We start from the raw sequence: 23,068 nt of genomic DNA on the forward strand, positions 1-23,068 counted from the left end.
CTTGGGTCACAAATCAAGCCTCGGAAAATTTAAGAAAACTGAAATCGTATCAAGCTTCTTTTCTTACCACAATACTATAGGAGTGTAAATCAATTACAGGAAATAAACTGTGAAAAACATAAATACACGGAGGCTAAACAGTGCACTACTAAATAACCAAGAGATCACTGAAGAAATCAAAGAAGAAATATAAAAAATACATTGAAACAAATGACAATGAAAACATGACGACCCAAAACCTATGGGACGCAGCAAAAGCAGTTCTAAGAGGGAAGTTTACAGCAATTCAATCTCACCTCAAGAAACAAGAAAAATCTCAAATAAACAATCTAACCCTACACTTAAAAGAACTAGAGAAAGAAGAACAAAGAAAACCCAAAGTCAGTAGAAGGGAAGAAATCATAAAGAACAGAGCAGAAATAAATGAAACAGAAATGATGAAAACAACAGCAAAGATCAATAAAACTAAAAGCTGGTTCTTTGAGAAGATAAACAAAATTGATAAACCCTTAGCCAGACTCATCAAGAAAAAAAGGGAAAGAACGCAAATAAAATTAGAAATGAAAAAGGAGAAATCACAACTGACACTGCAGAAATACAAAGGACTATTACAAACAACTACATGCCAATAAAATGGACAACCACAAAGAAATGGACAAATTCTTGGACAGGTACAATTTTCCAAGACTGAACCAGGAAGAATTAGAAAATATAAACAGACCTATCACAAAATAATGAATTGAAACCGTAATTAAAAATCTTCCAACAAACAGAAGTCCAGGACCAGATGGCTTCACAGGCAAATTCAATCAAACATTTAGAGAAGAGCTAACACAGATCCTTCTCAAACTCTTCCAAAAAACTGCAGAGGGAGAAACACTCCCAAATTCATTCTACAAAGCCACCATCACCCTGATACCAAAACCAGAAAAGAAATCACAAAAAAAGAAAACTACAGACCAGTATCACTGATGAACATAGATGCAAAAATCCTGAACAAAATACTAGCAAACAGAATCCAACAGCACTTTAAAAGAATCACACACCATGATCAAGTGGGATTTATCCCAGGGATGCAAGAATTCTTCATATATGCAAATCAATCAATGTGATACACCACATTAATAAATTAAGGAATAAAAACCATATGATCATCTTAACAGATGCAGAAAAAGCTTTTGAACAAAATTCAATACCCATTTATGATAAAGACTCTCCAGAAAATGGGCATAGAGGGAACCTACGTCAACATAATAAAGACCATATATGACAAACCCACAGCAAGCATCACACTCAATGGTGAAAAACTGAAAGCATTTCCACTAGGATCAGGAACAAGACAAGGATGTCCACTCTTGCCACTCTTTTCTTTTTCTTTTTAAATTTATTTATTTATTTATTTATTTATTTTTGGCTGCGTTGGGTCTTTGTTGCTGCGCACAGGCTTTCTCTAGTTGCAGCGAGTGGGGGCTACTCTTCGTTGCAGTGCACAGGCTTCTCTTGTTGTGGAGCACGGGCTCTAGGCACACGGGCTTCAGCAGTTGTGGCACGTGGGCTCAGTAGTTGTGGCTTGCGGGCTCGAGAGCACAGGCTCAGTAGTTGTGGTGCACGGGCTCAGTTGCTCCGCGGCATGTGGGATCCTCCTGGACCAGGGCTCAAACCCGTGTACCCTGCACTGGCAGGCTGATTCCCATCCACTGCGCCCCACTCTTATTCAACATAGTTTTGGAAGTCCTAGCCATGGCAATCAAGAGAAAAAGAAATAGAAGGAATACAAACTGGAAAAGAAGAAGTAAAACTGTCACTATTTGCTGATGACATGATACTATACATAGAAAATCCTAAAGATGCCACTGGAAAACTACCAGAATTGATCACTGAATAAGGCTGCAGGATACAAAATTAATGCACAGAAATCTCTGGCATTCCTATACACCAACAACGAAAAATCAGCAAGAGAAATTAAGGAAACACTCCCATTTACCACTGTAACAAAAAGAATAAAATACCTAGGAATAAACCTGCCTAAGAAGGTGAAAGACTTATACTCAGAAAACTATAAAACACTGATGAAAGAAGTCAAAGATGACATAAACAGGTGGAGAAATATACCATTTTCCTGGATTGAAAGAAATCAATATTGTGAAAATGACTATACTGCCCAAAGCAATCTACAGATTCAGTGCAATCCCTATCACACTACGAACGGCATTCTTCACAGAATTAGAACAAAAAAATCTTACAATTCGTATGGAAACACAAAAGACACCAAATAGCCAAAGCAATCTTGAGGAAAAAAAAAAAACAAAAAAAAAAACGGAGGTATCAGGCTCCCTGACTTCAAACTATACCACAAAGTTACAGTAATCAAGACAGTATGGTACTAGCACAAAAAGGGAAATATAGATCAATGGTACGGGATAGAATGCCCAGAGATAAACCCATGCCCATATGGGCACCTAATTTATGACAAAGGAGGCAAGAACATACAATGGAGAAAAGACAGTCTCTTCAATAAGGGGTGCTGGGAAAACTGGATGGCTACATGTAAAAGAATGAAATTAGAACACTCTTTAACACCATACACAAAAATAAACTCAAAATGGATTCGAGACCTAAATGTAAGACCAGACACTATAAAACTTTTAGAGGAAAACATAGGAAAGACACTTTTTGATATAAACCACAGCAAGATCTTTTCTGACCCACCTCCTAGAATAACAGAAATAAAAACAAAAATAAACAAATGGGACTTAATTAAACTTAAAAGCTTTTGCACAGCAAAGGAAACCACAAACAAGACCAAAAGACAATCCTCAGAATGGGAGAAAATATCTGCAAATGAAACAACAGACAAAGGATCAATCTCCAAGATATACAACAGCTCATGGAGTTCAATATCAAAAAAACAAACAATCCAGTTAAAACAATGGGCAGAAGACCTAAATAGACACTTCACCAAGGAAGACACACAGATGGCCAAGAGGCACATGAAGAGATGCTCAACATCACTAATTATTAGAGAAATGCAAATCAAAACTACAATGAGGTATCACCTCACGCTGGTCAGAATGGCCGTTATCAAAAAAGATAGAAACAATAAATGCTGGAAAGGATGTGGTGAAAAGGGAACCCTCCTACACTGTTGGTGGGAATGTAAATTGATACAACCACTATGGAAAACAGTATGGAGGTTCCTTAAAAAACTGAAAATAGAACTACCATATGACTCAGCAATCCCAGTACTGGACAATACCCTGAGAAAACCATAATTCAAAAGGAGAAAAAACCACAGTGGGGTGGGGATGGTGGTGTGCTGAATTGGGTGACTGGGATTGACATGTATACACTGATGTGCATAAAATTGATGACTAATAAGAACCTGCAGTATAAACAAACAAACAAAAAACAATACTAAACTCTCTTTGGTTTATTTGTATGGAAATATATTAATATAAATGTTTCAGACATTACATGAAATTTCTAAAAATCTTATATGTTCTGGTATAATGTTGTAAGTCATAATTCTAGTTATTACTTTAAAATGTATATCTCAGAAATAACTAAATTTCCTTGTCAATTGCATTATTATGAACTTTCATCAAATCTTTAACCGTGGTCATTTTTAAGTCTTTTGTCATTTACAGACAGTTCTGGGTGTACTCTGATGCTTTTGCAAAAATGTTCCTATAAAAGGGTTTCATCTTCAAGGAATTCATGGAAAAGACTCTGACAAGTAGAGGTTTGTGGTAACTAACTATACCGCTGAACTGAATGAATAAGCATTTTCAGAACTCTAATGGAAAACTGATGAATTCATAAAAGTGCTAACAAAAGATCAAGATGAAAAAAAATTAATTACATGGGACTGAGTGAACTGATGAGGATGATTATAGTTTTTGTGACTCTGTTTGAACAATAATAAAAAAAAAATCCCACAAGGACTCAGAGGCAAAAAATATACAAATCAATTTTCACTGCAAAGTAAAGGAGCTGTTACAGTGGAGGATTACGGGACTGAATGTCAATATTATGACATAGTGTGAGTGTGTTTCGTGTTTGGTAATTGCAATCACTGTTGCTTTTGTTGTGGTCATCATTTACAATGCTTGGTGTCAGTTTATTTATTTCTTGTAAAAATAAAATACAGTGTGTGTGTGTGAAAAAAACAAGAAACAAAAAGTCATGCACCACAATGTTCACTGCAGCACTATTTACAATAGCGAGGACATGGAACCAACCTAAATGACCATCGACAGATGAATGAATAACGAAGATGTGGCACATACATACAATGGAATATTACTCAGCCATAAAAAGGAACAAAATTGAGTTATTTGTAGTGAGGTAGATGGACCTAGAGTCTGTCATACAGAATGAAGTCAGAAAGAGAAAAACAAATACTGCATGCTAACGCATATATATGGAATCTAAAAAAAAGGGTACTGATGAACCTAGTTGCAGGGCAGGAATAAAGAGGTAGACATAGAGAATGGACTTGAGGACATGGGGTGGGAGGGTGAAGCCAGAGTAGCATAGACGTATATACACTACCAAATGTAGAATAGTTGGCTGGTGGGAAGCAGCAGCATAGAACAGGGAGATCGGCTCAGTGCTTTGAAATGATGTAAGGGGTGGGAAAGGGAGGATGGGAGGGAGGCTCAAGAGGGAGAGGATATGGGGACATGTGTATGCATATGGCTGATTCGCTTTGTTGTGCAACAGAAACTAACCCAGTATTGTGAAGCAATTATACTCCAATATAGATGTATTAAAAAATAAATAAATAAAATAAAATAAAATAAAATAATTGAAAATACCTAAAAAATGCTGGTCTACTTGACTTAAAAAATCAACCAAGTACCAGGGAAAAAAATTTAAGCCCACAAACCAGATTCCTTTGAAAAATCTGAATGAAGATCAGTCAGTAGTCAAGACTCCACAGGATCAAGTGCACAACCAATTCTACAGCAAAGCCAGATTAATGTAACACAGAAGAACAAGAGAAAAATCGAAGTCCACTTCGTGAGGCCTGCTGTATTTAAAAAACAAGGTGATAGATGCCACAGAACATTAGATTTCTAATTCCTACATTACTTCCAGAATAGTTCAGGCAAAATTCTAACAAAAACCTCAATAGAAAGATACACTTTGTATAGTGGTATCCAGAGGTGAACATTCTGTTTTCAGCTTCTCCATTAGGCTCCTGGTTCAGAACCCCATTTTGAGCGGGGAGGAGGAGCCTTTAGCCTATGCCATCCTAAAGAAGGTACTGTTTTCATCTCAAAAGTTAAGGGAAGACAGAGAAAGGAAAGGGGAAAGAAAGTGATTTTATAGAAGATTTAGGGCAAAAAATCCAAGGTAAATTCAGAAATATTCAGGAATCAGAAAACAGAATGTGGGAACTGTCTTCCAATACTATTAGCCAATACAGTAGTCTTTTTACAACAACTAACTCTTAAACTTATAGCAAAAGTGTTTGGCAACAGATTAAGAAAAAGTTAGTAGACAAAATTAATTCCAATTCTTGAACAGCTATACAAACACCATTCTGTTTCCTCGGCAGATATATAAAACATTTTACAGATTCAGACTGTTCTTCTGTAGTATAAATTAGAAGACCAACTGTTCAAGTGCACATTCTCACTTAAAACTATTTGCCAGGTCTGATCAGAAATTAAGGTGGAGACAATTTATCCACACTCCTTTATTGCCCTGCTTTATTACTAGTTTTTTAATATATTTGGTGTTCATAAGACTCCACTGAGACTGTGCAGAGCAAGAGAAAAAATAAAACTAAAACCAGACAGTAACTAGGTATACTTGCATTAGACAATACTACTAAGTAAACTGTCTTCCTGAAAATGTCCTGGACTTGTCTGAATTACCTACTAGGGAGTTCAGGAATGCTACCTTTTTTATTGGCACAAAAATAGACATATAGATCAATGGAAGAGTATAGAGAGCCCAGAAATAAACCCACACATCTACCGTCAATTAATCTCCAACAAAGGAGGCAAGAATATACAATCGAGAAAAGACAGTCTCCTCAGCAAGTGGTACTGGGAAAGCTGTACAGCTGCATGTAAATCAGTGAAGTTAGAACACTTCCTCACACCATACACAAAAGCAAACTCAAAATGGCTCATAGACAAATACAACACATGACACCATAAAACTCCTAGAAGAGAACACAGGCAAAACATTCTCTGACATAAATTGTAGCAATGTTTTCTTAGGTCAGTCTCCCAAGGCAATAAATAAAAGCAAAAATAAACAAACAGAACCTCATCAAACCTATAAGCTTTTGCACAACAAAGGAAACCATAAACAAAACGAAAAGACAACCCACAGAACTGGAGAAAATATTTGCAAATGATGAGACCGACAAAGGCTTAATTTCCAAAATATACAAACAGCTCATACAACTCAGTATCAAAAAAACAAACAACCCAATCAAAAAATGGGCAGAAGACCTAAACAGACATTTCCCCAAAGAAGACATACAGATGGCCAACAGCATATGAAAAGATGCTGAACATCACTAATTATTAGAGAAATGCAAATCAAAACTACCACTTCACACTGGTCAGAATGGCCATCATCAAAAAGTCTGCAAATAATAAATGCTGGAGGGTATGGAGAAAAGGAAACCCTCCTATACTGTTGATGGGAATGTAGCTGGTGCAGCCAGTATGGAGAACAGTACGGAGGTTCCTTGAAAAACTAAAAATAGAAGAGTTATAAACATGAAGAATATAGCAGATAATTTCTGTATGCTCTAAAAACATACAGAGATAAAATTTTAATAAATGAAACCATATATTTTAATAAACATGGAACACTTCCCTATTATGTACCTCAAACTACTCTGTTTAGGTTTCCATCACCTGTTCCACCATACCTGTTTAATTTTTTTTATCTCAATAAACTCTGTGCCACCTCCATACTGGCCTCAGTAAATGCTGATGGATCTCCATTTACTATTTGGCCCTGGCATGGACATACATCCCTCTTTAACTAGCCCACAGCAAGGTTGAGGCAGTAAACTTTCTAACAGTACAGTTTTAACAGAAGACCATTCGAACATGGACTTACTTAGAAAAGCTACTCCCAAAGCTACTCCCAAAGCCCAAGACAACCCCCTGACAGGGCTTTCCTGCTCAGCTTCCTAGACAGCCCCCAGCCACAAGACCACCTGCCTACCTACCACAAGGCCTATCCTACCTCCTGCCCAAAGGGCAGGCTGTCGATCCCAATCACTTCTCCACCTTTAGAGCTGCCTGCCTGTCCAATGTTAGCACCTCTTGCCCATCTATAGAACCTACTGCACTCCTTGCTCCAAGAATGTGCCTACTCAGCTGCAAGGCTATGGCCGGCCCCGCCATACCAGAGCACCGCCCATGAATGAATCTGGAACACAGAATTTAAGGATTCTCAGGCCATATCCTGCTCTGGGATCTGCCTCTTCCTTAGCGACTGACATGGCATTCCTAATGTCATGCCCTTCAGAAAAGATCCCGCTTTGTTACTCATAGGACCCCACCCTAAGAGACATACAGGATGCCCACATGAAAACAAAACAGTGCAACACCAGAATAAAATAATCTGTGCAGTTTTATTTCTCACTGCTCTCTAATCACACATTCACAACCCGACTTCCTCCAACTACTACAACATACACAATTTTTCATGTCTCTGAACTCCATTTGGGATTCAATGTCACCAATTTCAACTTTCCATTTTTCCTGAATTCTTTCACATGCTTTGGTATCTCCAACTCTGAAAATGCCTAGAGCAGAGCTTCTTAACATGGAGTACATGAACTCCCTAGGAAACAGTGAACACCACGGAATTAAATGTAGAAGTCTCTGCATATGCGTTTTGTGTAGGGTGAGGGTATACAGCATCCCTAAGTTCTCAAAAGGGACCCAAAATATATTAGGTCTTGAATTTCTCTGTACTGTCTATAGCAATTAGCATAGCAATGAATACATTACAGAGCCCAGTAAGTATTTGCTGCCTGGCTGTAGACATAAGACCGCTTATGGCTTTCTTGTTCTTTGCATGAAACTGCTTCTTTAAAAGTATATGAAGGCCCTCATTTCATACATTCAAAAGACATTTATTGGGACTTCCCTGGTGGCGCAGTGGATAAAAATCCGCCTGCCAATGCAGGGGACATGGGTTCAATCCCTGGTCCAGGAAGATCCCACATGCTGCGGAGCAACTAAGCCCGTGCACCATAACTATAGAAGCCCATGTGCCACGACTACTGAAGCCTGCGCGCCTAGAGCCCTTGCTCCACAAGAGAAGCCACCACAATGAGAAGCCCATACAGAGTGACAAAGAGTAGCCCCCTCTCGCCACAACCAGAGAAAGCCTGCACACAGCAATGAAGACCCAATGCAGCCACCCCCCCCCAAAAAAGACATTTATATTGAGAGCATATTGTGTGACAAAACACCATACTAGGCTCCAAGGATGAAAAAAATACAGTATCCATACACACAGAGCTCATAATGGGGGAGACAGAAACATCTAATTATAATACAACATGGTATAAGGGCAGTGATGGAGAGATGCTGGAGAGGAGGCTTCTATGTGATAGCCGATATTATGAGAGTATATAAGCGACTGAAATGTGGGTAAGAGCAATGGGCAAAGAAAGAAAGGGAGTTCCCTGGTGGTCTAGTAGTTAGGATTCGGCACTTTCACTGCCATGGCCCGGGTTTAATCCCTAGTCAGGGAACTAAGATCCTGCAAGCCACGAGGCGTGGCAAAAATAAAAAAATAAAATTTAAAAAAAAAAAAAAAAGAGGGCTTCCCTGGTGGTGCAGTGGTTGAGAGTCTGCCTGCCGATGCAGGGGACACGGGTTCGTGCCCCATTCTGGGAGGATCCCACATGCCCCGGAGCGGCTGGGCCCGTGAGCCATGGCTGCTAAGCCTGAGCGTCCGGAGCCTGTGCTCCGCAACGGGAGGGGCCCCAACAGTGAGAGGCCCACGTACTGCAAAAAAAAAAAAAAAAAAAAAGAAAGAAAGAAAATAAATAAATAAAGTTGTTAAAGAGACTAAACCTTAAAAGCTCATGTCAGGGAATTCCCTGGTGGTGCACTGGTTAGGACTCTGCTCTTCCACGGCAGGGGGCACAGATTTGATCCCTGGTCGGGGAACTAAGATCCCACCATGTTGCACAGCATGGCCAAAACAAACAAACAAACAAAAAAGGGGTGGGAAAAAGTGAGACAGAGACACTCAAGCAAATAATTACAATTTTAAAAATTATTATTATTAAAAAAAAAAGTTCATGTCATAAGAAAAGAAAAAAAGAAACACTAGGGGAACACAAACACATTGAAGGGCAGTGTGACAGAAATGAAGCCCAAGAATAAAGCAGGATAGAACTGATTAATAAGACCCATGAAAAACAGAGGAGCAGCTTCTGAAGGAGGGTGAAATCAACAGTGTCAAATGCAGCAGTAAAGACTGAAACAGCCCCAAAGATCTAGCAACTAGAGGTTACTGGTAGCCTCAGAAGTTTCCAAGTTGTGAGCATAAAAGGCAGACTACTACTCCTCATGGGAGGAGTCAGTAGAAAATGCGAGTTAAGAAATTTGGATAAGAAAGGAATACAGAACAGTAGTTAGAAGAATTCAAGATAAAAAGGGATCCTTTTTAGGATGAGAAGGACTTGAACCAGTTGTCAGGCTAAAGGGAAAGAGTAAGTGGAAAGGAAGAGGTTGAAGAGTCTGGACACAGAGAGGTGACATAAAAGAGCAAGAACCCAGCAATGGTAAAATGGACAGAGTCAAGGGCATGACTGGAGAAGCTGGGATTAAACAGGAAGTGAGATATCTCCTCTACTAAAGCTAAAGGAAAGAGAACAATGATGGCAAGGGGGAAGATAAATCTGTAGATGGGGGAGGGGACAGTTGATTATAGAGAGCATTCCCAATAACCAATTTTCTCATGTATGGTTTTTGACTTACTGTGACAAAGGAGCTGGCAAGCAAAAGTGATTCTTAAGACTAAATCTAGGGCTTCCCTGGTGGCGCAGTGGTTGAGAGTCCGCCTGCCGATGCAGGGGACACGGGTTCGTGCCCCAGTCCGGGAAGATCCCACATGCCACGGAGTGGTTAGGCCCGTGAGCCATGGGCGCTGAGCCTGCATGTCCGGAGCCTGTGCTCCGCAACGGGAGAGGCCACAACAGTGAGAGGCCCGTGTACCACACACACAAAAAAAGACTAAATCTAACTTGAAATAAGGAATTAGATGAAATTACACTATACTAGATGAATCTAGAGTCAAAGGATGAGTGTTGAGACACAATATGTTCTGTGTTATTTCACTAAAACTGCTACAATATGTATTTTTGAACAGCCGTAATAGCTGAAATGCAGTAGGGAAAATAATCTAGGTCTAGACTTGGCAAACTTTTCCTATAAAGGGCCAGATGGTAAACATTTTTTGGCTTTGAAAGCCATATAGTCTCTATTATAACTATTCAACTCTACCGCTGTAGCATTAAAGCAGCCACAGACAATGCATAAATGAATGGGCATAACTGTGTTTCAATAAAACTTTATTTATTGATGAGTCAATTTGATCCACAGGCTTTAAGTCTGCTGATCCCTGTTCTACAGGCTGAGAATAGTACAAAGGAAATGAAGCAGTAGAAAGAAGCATGAGAGAGAATGGAATAAGGAAGTACAAAAGAAGAGAAGCCACAGAACTAAAATACAGCTGAGTTGGGGTATTAAATCAAAGAGCAAAATATGAATAAAGGAGCAACAGGAAGAGCAGAAAGAGAATAAAGGAAAAAAGGAGATGAGAAAGGGATGTTGGAAAGAGACAGAAAACCAAGTAAAAATCGAGTAGCAACAATATGCCAATTCCAAGGTAGACAGATACAAAGTCAGCTGAATGCCCTAAAAAATAGATGGCAAAATGAAAAGGGGAAAATGAGAGCATCCCAGATCTGTCTGCACTGGAATTCAAATAAAAGATAAAAAACACACACTAATTTTCCAGTGATAATCTAATGGTCTCTTCTAATTACACATGTGCAAAGTGAACCCACGGCTTGCAAGGTAAGATGTAAAGCTACTCTTCACTTTGCCCATAAATCAAACTGGTATGTGTACAACATTCAAGAGGTCAGATGAAACTTTTTCACCATATCCTAAGATATCAATTATTTCTAGGCCTATTATTCATTTGCATATGTATATGAATGACTTTTAAACCTTATTAAAATCAATGAAGTTAAGCATTAAAAACTTAAAAGCCACACTGACCTTACTAACTCTAAGAAGTTTTCCCCAAAAGAAAGCCAAACATATAAAAAGGAAAAGAATTTTTGAAGAATATAATAATCTGCATATTTATTCTGCATGAGGATTTTGTTTTTTACTTTTGGCTTTATTTGTGGTGAAATCCTTTAAGGTAAATCCAGATTAATTCTGAACCAGCTCAGCTAAACAATAAATTAGACCACATAATTTATGTCACTATAGGACAATGTTTAAGAACATGACTTGAGGTTAGAGAGCATTTGGGTTTGTGTCCTCACTTTATCAAGTTAATTAATCATGTCTCAAGTTCCCTCACCTACAACATGTGGATAATAATCACACCCATTTCAGAAAGAAGTTGTGATGATTAAATGAAAAAATGCACATAAAATGCTTAGCACAGAGTCCAACACATAGAATAGGCACTTGATTTTAGTTACGTATGATCAACTTAAGATTTTGACAGTACTATTACTGAATAGAATTATAAGATAAAAGCTCAGAAAGGAAACAAATTTCCCTCTTCTTTTAGGAAGCTACGATGTAATATTAGCTTTTTTGTTCTTATCACTCATTCACTTCCATTAATCCTTAAAAAAAACACCTCAATCCATCTACCCATTTAAAACATAGCAAAGTGGTATCAAACTGATACCACTGGGGACTATTCAAGATAATCTACAATTCTGAGACAGAAAGGGCACTGTGAGGTAAGGAAAGAAAGTACAAATCCTCATGACCTCCAGAACAGAGCCATTCCTAGGATCTTATCATATGAAACTCATGGCTCACATGCTTTACTACACCTCAGAATCAAATACTCAGAGCCTCACCCAGGCTAATTACAATGAAATCAGAATCACCAAAAGTGAGATCTCGGCAATTTTTAAAACCCATGGAGACTAAAATGTGAAACCAGCACTAAGAATCACTAGTTAAATCCTTCCTTCCTTTACTCAAGGAGACTAGAAATCTGAGTATGTGTTTAACAAAAAATAATATAAATCTAAAAGCAGTACTAAGTGCCTTAATTTTCACAATAAATCATGCCAATTAATTACTCTAAAAAATTTTTCTCTATAGTATCTCCAAAATAACACTTTTATAGAGGCAACTTCTGCCAGGGTAGTGTTAAGAATCAGGATTAAGAGAACTGAAATCCTAAACACATGACTTAATACTATTTTCAGGATACTATGCACTGGACAGAATTGTATAATTCACTAAACCACTACAGTCTTTAAGTAAAATACCTGAAATTACTCCACTACTAGATGTCCTCATCAAAAAAACTATTTATGTACATAGTAAAATACATCCATCCCCTTATGAGTGTACTGAACGCTGTCAAAGCTGTTGCTCTGATTTGCATTTTCTTGGCTTTCGACAATAAACACAAATTACCTGAGAAATAAAGGCATAATAAAATAGTAAACAAAATAAAGTAAAAATTTAAAGACATTAATTTTTAACAGGATCAATGAATGGGATGGATACCATACATGTCTTCAAGCAATATTTACCTTTCCAAACTTGGGAAATGCCAATTCCCTTTAAGAACAAAAACCAAAGCATACTGTGAATGGTTTTTAGCTAAATGGCCGGGTACCCAATAGACCAGGGAACATCTGTTGCTGTTGTTGCCAATACTTTTTCCAGAGTGCTAAGTGATAAATTCAACTAAAATTTTATTTTTCCTTTTGACTTATGATCCAAGTCACTTTTTAAATTTAAAACAGTAAAATACTTCAATAGTGTAAGTATAAATATAAATAATTTTGTGCTCCTGGACATAAACATAATCAACTCCAAAGGCAGTCACTAAAAAAAGACTTGTTTCCTTGTATGGGCCACTGAAGGACTCTTAGACAAAGAGTTGTGAATCAAAGACACAGACATTTAGGAAAATACAAGATCAGAACACAGTGCTTTCATCAGCAATGCAAAAGCAGTTACAGAGTATCTAGCCTGGCTAGCTTCTGAAAAAGCAATCTAACTAAAGGTGAAAACCTTATTAAGAGGTCCAAGAGAAAGACTTTAACTTTCTGGAGGCTTGTAATTTCTAAATAACAGCATAGAAGAATCAGTGCAACAATGAAAACAACTGTTGGTATAGACTGAATAATGAAAATCAAAAACTGCTGTTATAATTTGCAATAGAAATGACTACAGAATTTGCACCCCACCCCAAAACAAATCATTTGAGAATTTTAGAACCAATTTCAAAATTGCTCAGGAGAGCCTTTCAATGTGTTATTGAAAACTCAATACTGCAGAGTATGCTCTCCAAATGAGTAACAGCAATTCCCATATTTTCCTCCTCAATAGACACCTGAAACAGACTAAATTCTAACATAACTACATCACCACTTTTATATTCTTAAAACATAGTCCCATACTCTGAATGTTTCTTCCAGTATACGTGTTCTACTTCTTTACGTTTTTTAACTTCATTAGACAATCATTTTCTATCCATAGCTCTCTGCCTTTCTCCCTTAGCCCTGTGCTTTGATTTCTTTACAAATTAGAAAACTAAAGTATTTATAGAACAAGCATAGTAACACTATAAGTATTAAACATTATAAAACTAAAAACATATAAGCTAAAACACTAAGTCAAATGGGACAATAAATTTTTAGTTGAATATAATCAGTAGCATTCTTGATCGTAAAACTTTAGAAAATTCTTTACAAACTATTTTTTAATAGAATACAAATTCTCATTATTTATCCTACCAAAAGTACCAAGAAATCTTCCCCCGAGGTTTTATATATTTTCCAGCAAAAGTGCATTAAAATTTCCATTTGTCTTAATCAAAAAAGCCCTTATTTCTTAAAAAAAAAAAAGAAAGAAAGAAAGAAAAAGAGAAGTCTGTATGATTAGTGCAGAGAGTCTCTGCCTGAATATATCTAATAAACCATGAAGCATATTTAGGAAATCAAAACTCACCTCTTCTTGCATAACTGGAGTCCATATCTTTAAACTGTACCACAACAAAATCTGAACACTTGAACAAAATGCTCTCCATTATTTCTTCACGTTTTGGCCCCGAACTGGATTCTGTACTTTTCTCATGCGCAGCATCAAGTACCAAATCACACTAGAAAGAATAACATAAGTAAATATTCAAAACATTTATAAAATAAAACCTGACAAGAATACTTTAGCACATCAAGGTACTATTTCTTATATGCCTTGGTAAAAAATTATCTCAAGACATCCTTATAATCATACTTTTTTCTCAGAAATATGATCTACTATCTATTCCAATATTCAAAAATCCTCTCATCTAAAAGTTGGTCTTTACTACCATGGCCTGTCTTAAGCACAATAGTGGAAAAGAGGAAAACAATGAAACGCCAGATCACTGTTCTAGTCCATAATACTTGCAAAGGCAAAACTATTTTAATAAGCACAAAGAGCAAGAAGTCTTTTTGAATACACAAACCCTCTATAAAGTAATCAGTACTTGAAACTGAAGAGCGAAATCATTCAAAGTGGTTTTAAAAAGCGCATTAAAGGTAAAGTACCAAGCATGAAAATATGACAAACATACCTGCCTCACAACTATAAACTGCTAAATCAGAAACTAATAAACACTACAAGGAAGTCATACAAACATATACAGTAGTTGATGATTCAAGGGGTTTTACATTAAAAAAAAAGTAAAAATTACCTTAGGACTGTATGTTTTAAAAACTCCTTCATATATACCTCCGTTTTTCACTTGTACTTCACATTTGGATCCCTAAAAACACACAATTAATTTATCAAAGGAACACTGTGCTATGCATTCATGGGGGTAACTGCTTTCATTTTACTGTTTAATAGCTTCATTCAACATATAGGTAACCACTGACATAATAAAAAATTTTAAAACATTAACAATACACCAAATTCTCAAAATTCTTCAGGAGGCCTTGCTCAGAGTCTGCAATATAAGTTTAAGTAGTGAAATGTAGTATTTTTGACTCCAGTTTTTTTAAGTGACAAAATAATACACTGAAGACAATCAACTAGTAACATTATTTCGTACACAGCAGGGTTAACAAGAATGCTTTTATAGTGAGTTGCAATGGCTTGAATAGAGTTCTCATCTGTTTTCTAAATCGTCCTGATTAAACATGACCTAAGAAATGTTACTTTGAGAATCATTCACATTTTAACTTCATGAAATTATTTTATTCCACTCACAAGGCAGTTTCTCCCCAATACTCTGATAACTTACAACAACTGATGTAAGTATATGAACCATCCTCATATTTGCATAGATTCCATCAAAAGAAATCTGGAATATTAAGAAAAAACATTATTGGCACTCATTATTTATCTTTGTATATATATTAAAGTTAACACTTCTTTTGTTACAAAATATTTAGTTAGGTTTATAATACCTTACACTCATTACAGGGAGATTTGGTTTACTACAATCTTTTGCCTCCTTATGGAGTGTAAGTTTTCAAAAGTGAAATCAGTCGTAACAACTAACAATGTTTTGACTATACATGATACAAAAAAGCAAAAGTGAACTTCCATATATGAGGAAAGACAAAACCACAGGAACAGAAGACAGGTCCATGACTGAAGAGTAGGATTACTACAAACTGGCATGAGGGATTTCTGGAGGTGATAAACTGTTCTATTACCTTGACTGTGGTGGTGGTTACACAATTGTATACATCAAAACTCACAGAACTGTACACTAAATAGGGTTAAATATACCTTAAAAAATAAATAGGGTAGGGACTGCCCTGGTAGACCAGTGGTTGGGAATCCATCTATCAATGCAGGGGATACAGGTTCCAGCCCTGGTCCAGGAGGATCCCACATATCACGGAACAACTAAGCCCATGCGCCACAACTACTGAGCCTGAGCTCTGGAGACCACGAGACACAACTACTGAAGCCTGCGTGCCTACAGCCCATGCTCCGTAACGAGAAGCTACTGCAATGAGAAGCCTGTGCACCACAACGAAGACCTAATGCAGCCATCAATCAATCAATCCTATGCTTAAAAAAATAAATAAATAAAATAAATGGGGTGGAAGGGGAACCTCTGTAGAAGACCCTTGACTATCTCCTCTTAGCATATCTGAATCAATGATATTGTTCTAAGGTCTAATAAACCACATCACTCCTTATTACACACTACATAAGCATGTGTCCTGATTCTAAAGAAGAAAATCTATCCACAATATAGGTGAAGTCTCAAAAAACAGTGACAGCTTCTCATTTATATTTCTTGCATCTTGTGGAACTTGCACCTTCTGTCCTTTGTGCCCAGTTTAATCTCACTGATAAAGTTCCAAAATTTAAAACCAGAAGGCCCTTTTCCAAGGGAGAAAAATGAAAGAAATAAAAGATAGCACATTATTTCAAAAACAAAACCCAAAGTTTTGAAAACTCCACTCCTAGTGTTCCATTTATCTCATTAATCATTTATATTTGCCTTTAGTCATTTATAAAACAAATGAGTTGTTATTAAGCATGAAAAATAAAAATATAATTTACAGATAATTCTGCATTTTACACATGGAGTCATCATTAAAAAACAACAGATAGGACTTCCCTGGTGGCAGGTGGAAGTCCTAAGAATCCGCCTGCCAATGCAGGGGACACGGGTTTGATGGAGCCCTGGTCCGGGAAGATCCCACATGCTGCGGAGCAACGAAGCCCGTGTGCCACAACTACTGAGCCTGCACTCTAGAGCCTGTGAGCCACAACTGCTGAGCTCACACGCTGCAGCTACTGAAGCCCACACGCCTAGAGCCCATGCTCCGCAACAAGAGAAGCCACCACAACGAGAAGCCCACGCACCACAAACAAAGAGTAGCTCCGGCTCACCACAACTAGAGAAAGCCTGTGAGCAGCAACAAAGACCCAACACAGCCATAAATAAATAAATTTATATTAAAAAAAAAATCCAACAGATATAGCTAATGGTCTTACAGCTAACCGTATTAATCTGCAAAGGTTATCTGAGAAGGCAATTTATTTATTATTTTTTGGCCTTGGCTTTTGGTCTGTGGTTTAGAAATCACATTTTAGTTATCAATTTTTCCAAACAAGTAGCATTAAAGTTACTCACCGTAGACTGAGGCAGTCCTTTGCTACTGTTTCGGCCTCTGAAAAGATTAAATGTTATATTTATGAAATTCAACAGGCTAAACAAGCTAAAATTTTTTTTCAAATTTAAAATATCTTATAATTCCATCCAAAAACACACAGGCTATCTGTGGGGAGGGCTCATCTAATATTAAGTATAAAGGCTACATAAGTATGACTCTTGCTGTGCTTTGCTGGCTCAGAGGCCCAGAACAGGTAGGGGTCAAGGGAGGGAGGGAGGGAGGAGGAAAGAAATGTGACCACAATCAAAATGAAATAAAGTAAAAATAAAAACAACCTATTTAAAGAAATAACCAATACCAAATATAATAATCTCTACTCCAAAAGTAACTACTCACTCTGTTATAAAAAGCTACCCAGGAGCAAAATATAGATTCTATTCCTGATTTAACTGACATATTTGACTAACATCAAGTTACTGCCCATATTTTTCCCTCACCTCTAAAAATAGGTACTGTGTTTACAACTGCAGATAGACATCTGAAAATAAGTTGAATCATTCAAAGAACTTTCACTTTAAATAATAAGTGCCTCTGTCAGGATCTATATAACAAGTGCCTTTCCCTGCCAAACCCCTCCCTCTGAAACAGTGCAGTACACCAACATCAGTTGTCAAGTAATTTCCAGTAACATGAACTCTATTTTCAAGTGAACTTAGAAAACATAATACACTGTAAGGCTTGCTCTAATGGAAAAAATTAGGCCCTTTATGAAATGATAAAAAAAATTAATAAAGTAAAATTAGTTACTCTTGAGTAACAGTATTGGAATCTCATTCTAATAAAATAATCACAACACTCAAATAAAGCCACAAACTTCAAACATTCAAAGAGAAGCACAATTCAGGTGAAAAAGCCCAGCAGTATGAATGATGCCCCTTCTCAGAAAAGCAGTACTGATATTAGCACTCCGATGTCAGCTGATTTTGTCTCCAACTCTCATCTACCTTCTCTCATCTAGAAGGAAATGTCTTTGGACTTCCCTGGTGGTCCAGTGGTTAAGACTCCGTGCTCCCAATGCAGGGGGCGCGGGTTCAATCCCTGGTCGGGGAAGATCCCACATGCCCTGTGGCATGGCCAAAAAAAAAGACAGAAAGAAAGAAAATAATGTCTTCAGTCAAATCACCTGAGGTTCCTTCCACTTCTAACATTCTACCTCTCACACGGCACAGACAGAGAAATTCCTAAAGTCTAAGGAATATGACCAATAATTTATCATTTATAAAACATGAAAAACCAGACACTACAGTAAGCATTATGTCAAATCTCTCCCCTACTTTACAGGTAAGGAAACTGTACCTTAGCAGCTAAATATCTTGACCAAAATCATCCAGTTCAAGAGCAGTAGAGCTGGTATTTAAACCAGGTGATCCAAAGTATAGACTTCATTTCTAGATTAAGTTGCCTTTCTGACACTGTATCACAAGGAATAAACTTGACAATAAAGCCTAACCCAATTTCTACATCTTTCAAATACCATTTGAATGTACTGTTTTTCTATTTATTTGTAGTCTGCAGCCAAAGACAAACAGATTTTATTTATTTATTTGTTTGTTTGGCTGCACTGGGTCTTAGTTGTGGCGTGCGGGATCTTTGTTGCCGCATGTGGGATCTTTAGTTGCAGCATGCGAACTCTTACTTGCGGCATGTGGGATCTAGTTCCCTGACCAGAGATTGAACCCTGGCCCCCTGCATGAGGAGCGTGGAGTCTTAGCCACTGGACCACCAGGGAAGTCCCATCAAAGACTATAAAATGGCTAAGTCTTGCCATTTTATCTTATCCTAGTGGTTGCGGTGATGCCACAGTTAAAAGACTTAAACAAATGACACGAATTAAGTGCCCTTAAATTTATGCAGCATCCCCACAATGCTATTTAAAAGAATTTAAAACATGGGCTTCCCTGGTGGTGCAGTGGTTCAGAGTCCGCCTGCTGATGCAGGGGACACGGGTTCGTGCCCCGGTCTGGGAAGATCCCACATGCTACGGAGCGGCTAGGCCCGTGAGCCATGGCCGCTGAGCCTGCGCGTCTGGAGCCTGTGCTCCGCGACGGGAGAGGCCACAACAGTGAGAGGCCCGCAAAAAAATTTAAAACATAAAACTCCGTTACAGAAGTCACATTATTTTTTTATTGATTGTACAGTTGTATCTTTGACTAATAAAGAGCAATTATTTCAACAATCCAGTTTACTTAGTAAAACAAACTGGTCAGTAAGGAAAATAAAAGACTCAGAGTGGTATCAAAGTGGTACAAAATCAGTATAGTAACCACTGATTTCCACTGATCTACCAGGTGGGTGGACACCCAAAGGGAATGTTAGCACACCATAGTAACATTCTCTGAAACTGGTAACGCCCACATTCATTCTTGTTTTTTTCTTTTTTGGATCCACTCAGACTATGCTTGACTTTTACTCTTTTCCTTTAGTATTTCAGGAAAAGCATTCTAATATTTCATACAGTAAAAAACAACAAAAAAAAGACTCAAAAAAAGCTAAGGTCATATCCTAGTCCTAAATATACCGATAATGTGACAGATCAGATTTAGCAAAACAACAATATCCAGGATTCTAAATTTCCAATAACCACTGAACATGAGGTTAAAATGTGATTCAAAATGCCAGTCAAATTAATATAAAGAAATTTACAAAAATAATAATACAGAGTTCATACTGCTTCAAAATAATACAGGAAGGAGAAAATAGATGGGGTTATAAATGAAAAAAGACTGGCATGAGTTGGTAACTGCTGAAGCCAGGTGATGGGTGTGCAGAGGTTCATTACATCATTCTTCTTGCTTTTTACAATTTCCTTAAGTCAAAAAAAAAAAAGCCTTCGGATATGACACAATGGAAGCCTGGATTTAATCAAGTGTATAGATCTACCAATTTACAGGGAACATTGGGTAGAAGAGTAAATTAACTGATACCATGAGGTTACAAGTCCGTTAAATCCAGAATGTGGTAAATTTCACTTAAGAGATGACAGTTCCTTCAACAAATAATGGCATGTGAAGAAAACAAAATGTGCAGGAAAAATTATTGTAACATTTAAAGATACACAAAAATCAAAAGCAAAGTGTGGCTTCCAAATTTCAAAACTCATCACAAAGCTACAGTAATTGAAAGAGTGTGGTCCTGGCCTAAGGATAGACATAAAAACCAATGGCATAGAATACAGAGCCCAGAAATAAACCCTCATATTTACGGGCAATTAATTATTAACAAGAGGGTCAAGATCATTCAAAGGAAGGTCTCTTCAACAAATGATTCTGGGGACTTCCCTGGTGGTCCAGTGGTTAAGAATCCACCATCCAACGCAGGGGACGTGGGTTTGAGCCCTTGTCAGGGAACTAAGATCCCACATGCCGTGGGGCAATGTAGCCCATGCACCACAATTAGAGAGAAGCCTGCACGCTGCAATGAAAGATCCCACCTGCCACAGCTAAGACCCAACGCAGCAACCCCCCCAAAAAAAGGAGCCAAGGACCTAAATTTAAGAGCTAAGAGCTAAAACTATGAAACTCTAAGGGGAAAAAAAAGGGAAAATCTTCATGGCCTCGAATTCGGCAATATTTATTAACTGTGACACCAAAGGCATACAACATAAGAAAAAATATGTATAAAAAGGATTTCATCAAAATTAAAAACTTTTGTGCAAAAAAACAGTATCAGAGTGTAAAAAGACAACCCACAGAACAGTAGAAAATACCTGCATATATCTCATAACGGGTTAATATCTAGAATACATAAAGAACTCCTACAACTCGACATCAAAAAAAACATACAGGGCTTCCCTGGTGGTGCAGTGGTTGAGAGTCCGCCTGCCGATGCAGGGGACGCGGGTTCGTGCCCCGGTCAGGGAAGATCCCACATGCCGCAGAGGGGCTGGGCCCGTGAGCCATGGCCGCTGAGCCTGCGTGTCCGGAGCCTGTGCTCCACAACGGGAGAGGCCACAACAGTGAGAGGCCCGCATACCGCAAAAAAAAAATAAATAAAAATAAAAAACAAAAAAAACATACAACTCAGTTCAAAAATGGGCAAAAGACTTGAATAGACATTTCTCCAAAGAAGTTTATACAGTTGGCCAATAAGCACGTGAAAAGATGCTCAAATCACACTAGTAACTAGAAAAATTCAAATCAAAACCACAATGAGCTACGATGGCTATTATAAACAAACAATGGCTATTATAAACAGAAAATAACAAGTGTTGACAAAAATGGGGAGAAACTGGAACTCTTGTACACTGTTTCTAGGAATGCAAAACTGTGCAGCTACTGTGGAAAACAGTATGGCAGTTCCTCAAAAAACTAAACATAGGATTACCATATGATCCAGAAATCTCACTTCTGAATGTATACCCAAAATAATTGGAAGCAGAGATTTTAACATATATTTGTACACCAATGTTCATAGCAGCTTTATTCACAAAAGGCAAAAGGTGGGAAAAAACCAAATGTCCACTGACGAATGTATGAACACAATGTGGTACCATCCATACAATGGAATATTATTCAGTCTTAAATGAAGTTCTGATACATGCTACAACATGAATGAACCTTGAAGACATGCAAAGTGAAATAAGACATACACAAAAGGACAACTATTACATGATTCTACTTACGTAAGATACACAGAGTACTCAAATTCATAGAAATAGAAAGTAGAATGGTAGATCCCAGGGGCTGGGGGACTGTTGGAATTAGAAGCAAATGCTTAATGTGTATAGGGCTTCCTTTGGGGGTGAAAATGTTTTAGAACTTAATAGAGGTGGTAGTATTACAACAACTCGAATGTACTTAATGACAGTGAACCGCACATTTAAAAATGGTTAAAACAGTAACTTTCGCGTTATGTATATTTTACCACAATTAAAAAAAATAGAGAATCCCATGGCAGTCCAGTGGTTAGGACTCTGCACTTTCACTGCCAAGGGCCCGGGTTCGATCCCTGGTCGGGGAACTAAGATCCCATAAGCCACAAAGGGGCCATAAACAAACAAACAAACAAAAAAAAATAAATTTTTTTAAATAAGGGAAGCTCCAGGGCTTCCCTGGTGGTGCAGTGGTTGAGAGTCCGCCTGCTGATGCAGAGGACACGGGTTCGTGCCCCGGTCCGGGAAGATCCCACATGCCGCGGAGCGGCTAGGCCCGTGAGCCATGGCCACTGAGCCTGCGGATCCAGAGCCTGTGATCCGCAACGGGAGAGGCCACAACAGTGAGAAGCCTGCGTACCGCAAAAAAAAAAAAAAAAAAAAAAAAGGTAAGCTCCAAATGAAATTCATTTGCAACAGTGCGTAGAGAAGTTCATGCCTAAGGGTGCTCTCAAAAACAGTGCAGACTGTGGTCAAAGGCAACTAATAGTAAATTGGTAAAATCATTGCTTAACATAGGCTTACTTGATTTAAAAAAAAAAAAAAAGAAGATCCAACTACAAACTGTCTATAAAAGAGATACTTTAGACTGAAAGATATAAATAGATTGAAAGTAAAAAGATGGAAAAAGACAGCATGCAAACAAGAAAGCTAGAGTGGGTATACTAATATCAGACAACATAGGCTTTAAAACAACAAAAAATATCACTAGAGATAAAGAGGGACATTTTATAATGATAAAAAGGTCAATTCATCAGGAAGAAGAGGCATTCCAG

The 23,068-nt window shown here is 37.8% G+C and overlaps 1 protein-coding gene across 12 annotated transcripts in view; it reads right to left on the minus strand.

The window, feature by feature from the left end:
* Positions 1-23,068, minus strand: part of ATXN2 (ataxin 2) — a 134,690-nt gene that overhangs the window by 84,087 nt on the left and 27,535 nt on the right. For all 12 annotated transcript variants that reach the window (XR_014295781.1, XM_082641222.1, XM_082641220.1 and 9 more), the window contains exons 2-5: positions 17,383-17,419; positions 15,523-15,582; positions 14,971-15,042; positions 14,244-14,394 (exon numbers count right to left, since the gene is read on the minus strand). Coding sequence is in view for 11 of the 12 variants with exons in the window: in XM_082641222.1 (XP_082497348.1) it covers positions 14,244-14,394; positions 14,971-15,042; positions 15,523-15,582; positions 17,383-17,419 (320 nt within the window). In the remaining variant the exon portion in view is untranslated. The remainder of the gene's footprint in view (positions 1-14,243; positions 14,395-14,970; positions 15,043-15,522; positions 15,583-17,382; positions 17,420-23,068) is intronic.

Source organism: Mesoplodon mirus, assembly GCF_964341445.2.
Source record: "Mesoplodon mirus genome assembly, chromosome: 13".
NCBI lineage: Eukaryota > Metazoa > Chordata > Mammalia > Artiodactyla > Ziphiidae > Mesoplodon > Mesoplodon mirus.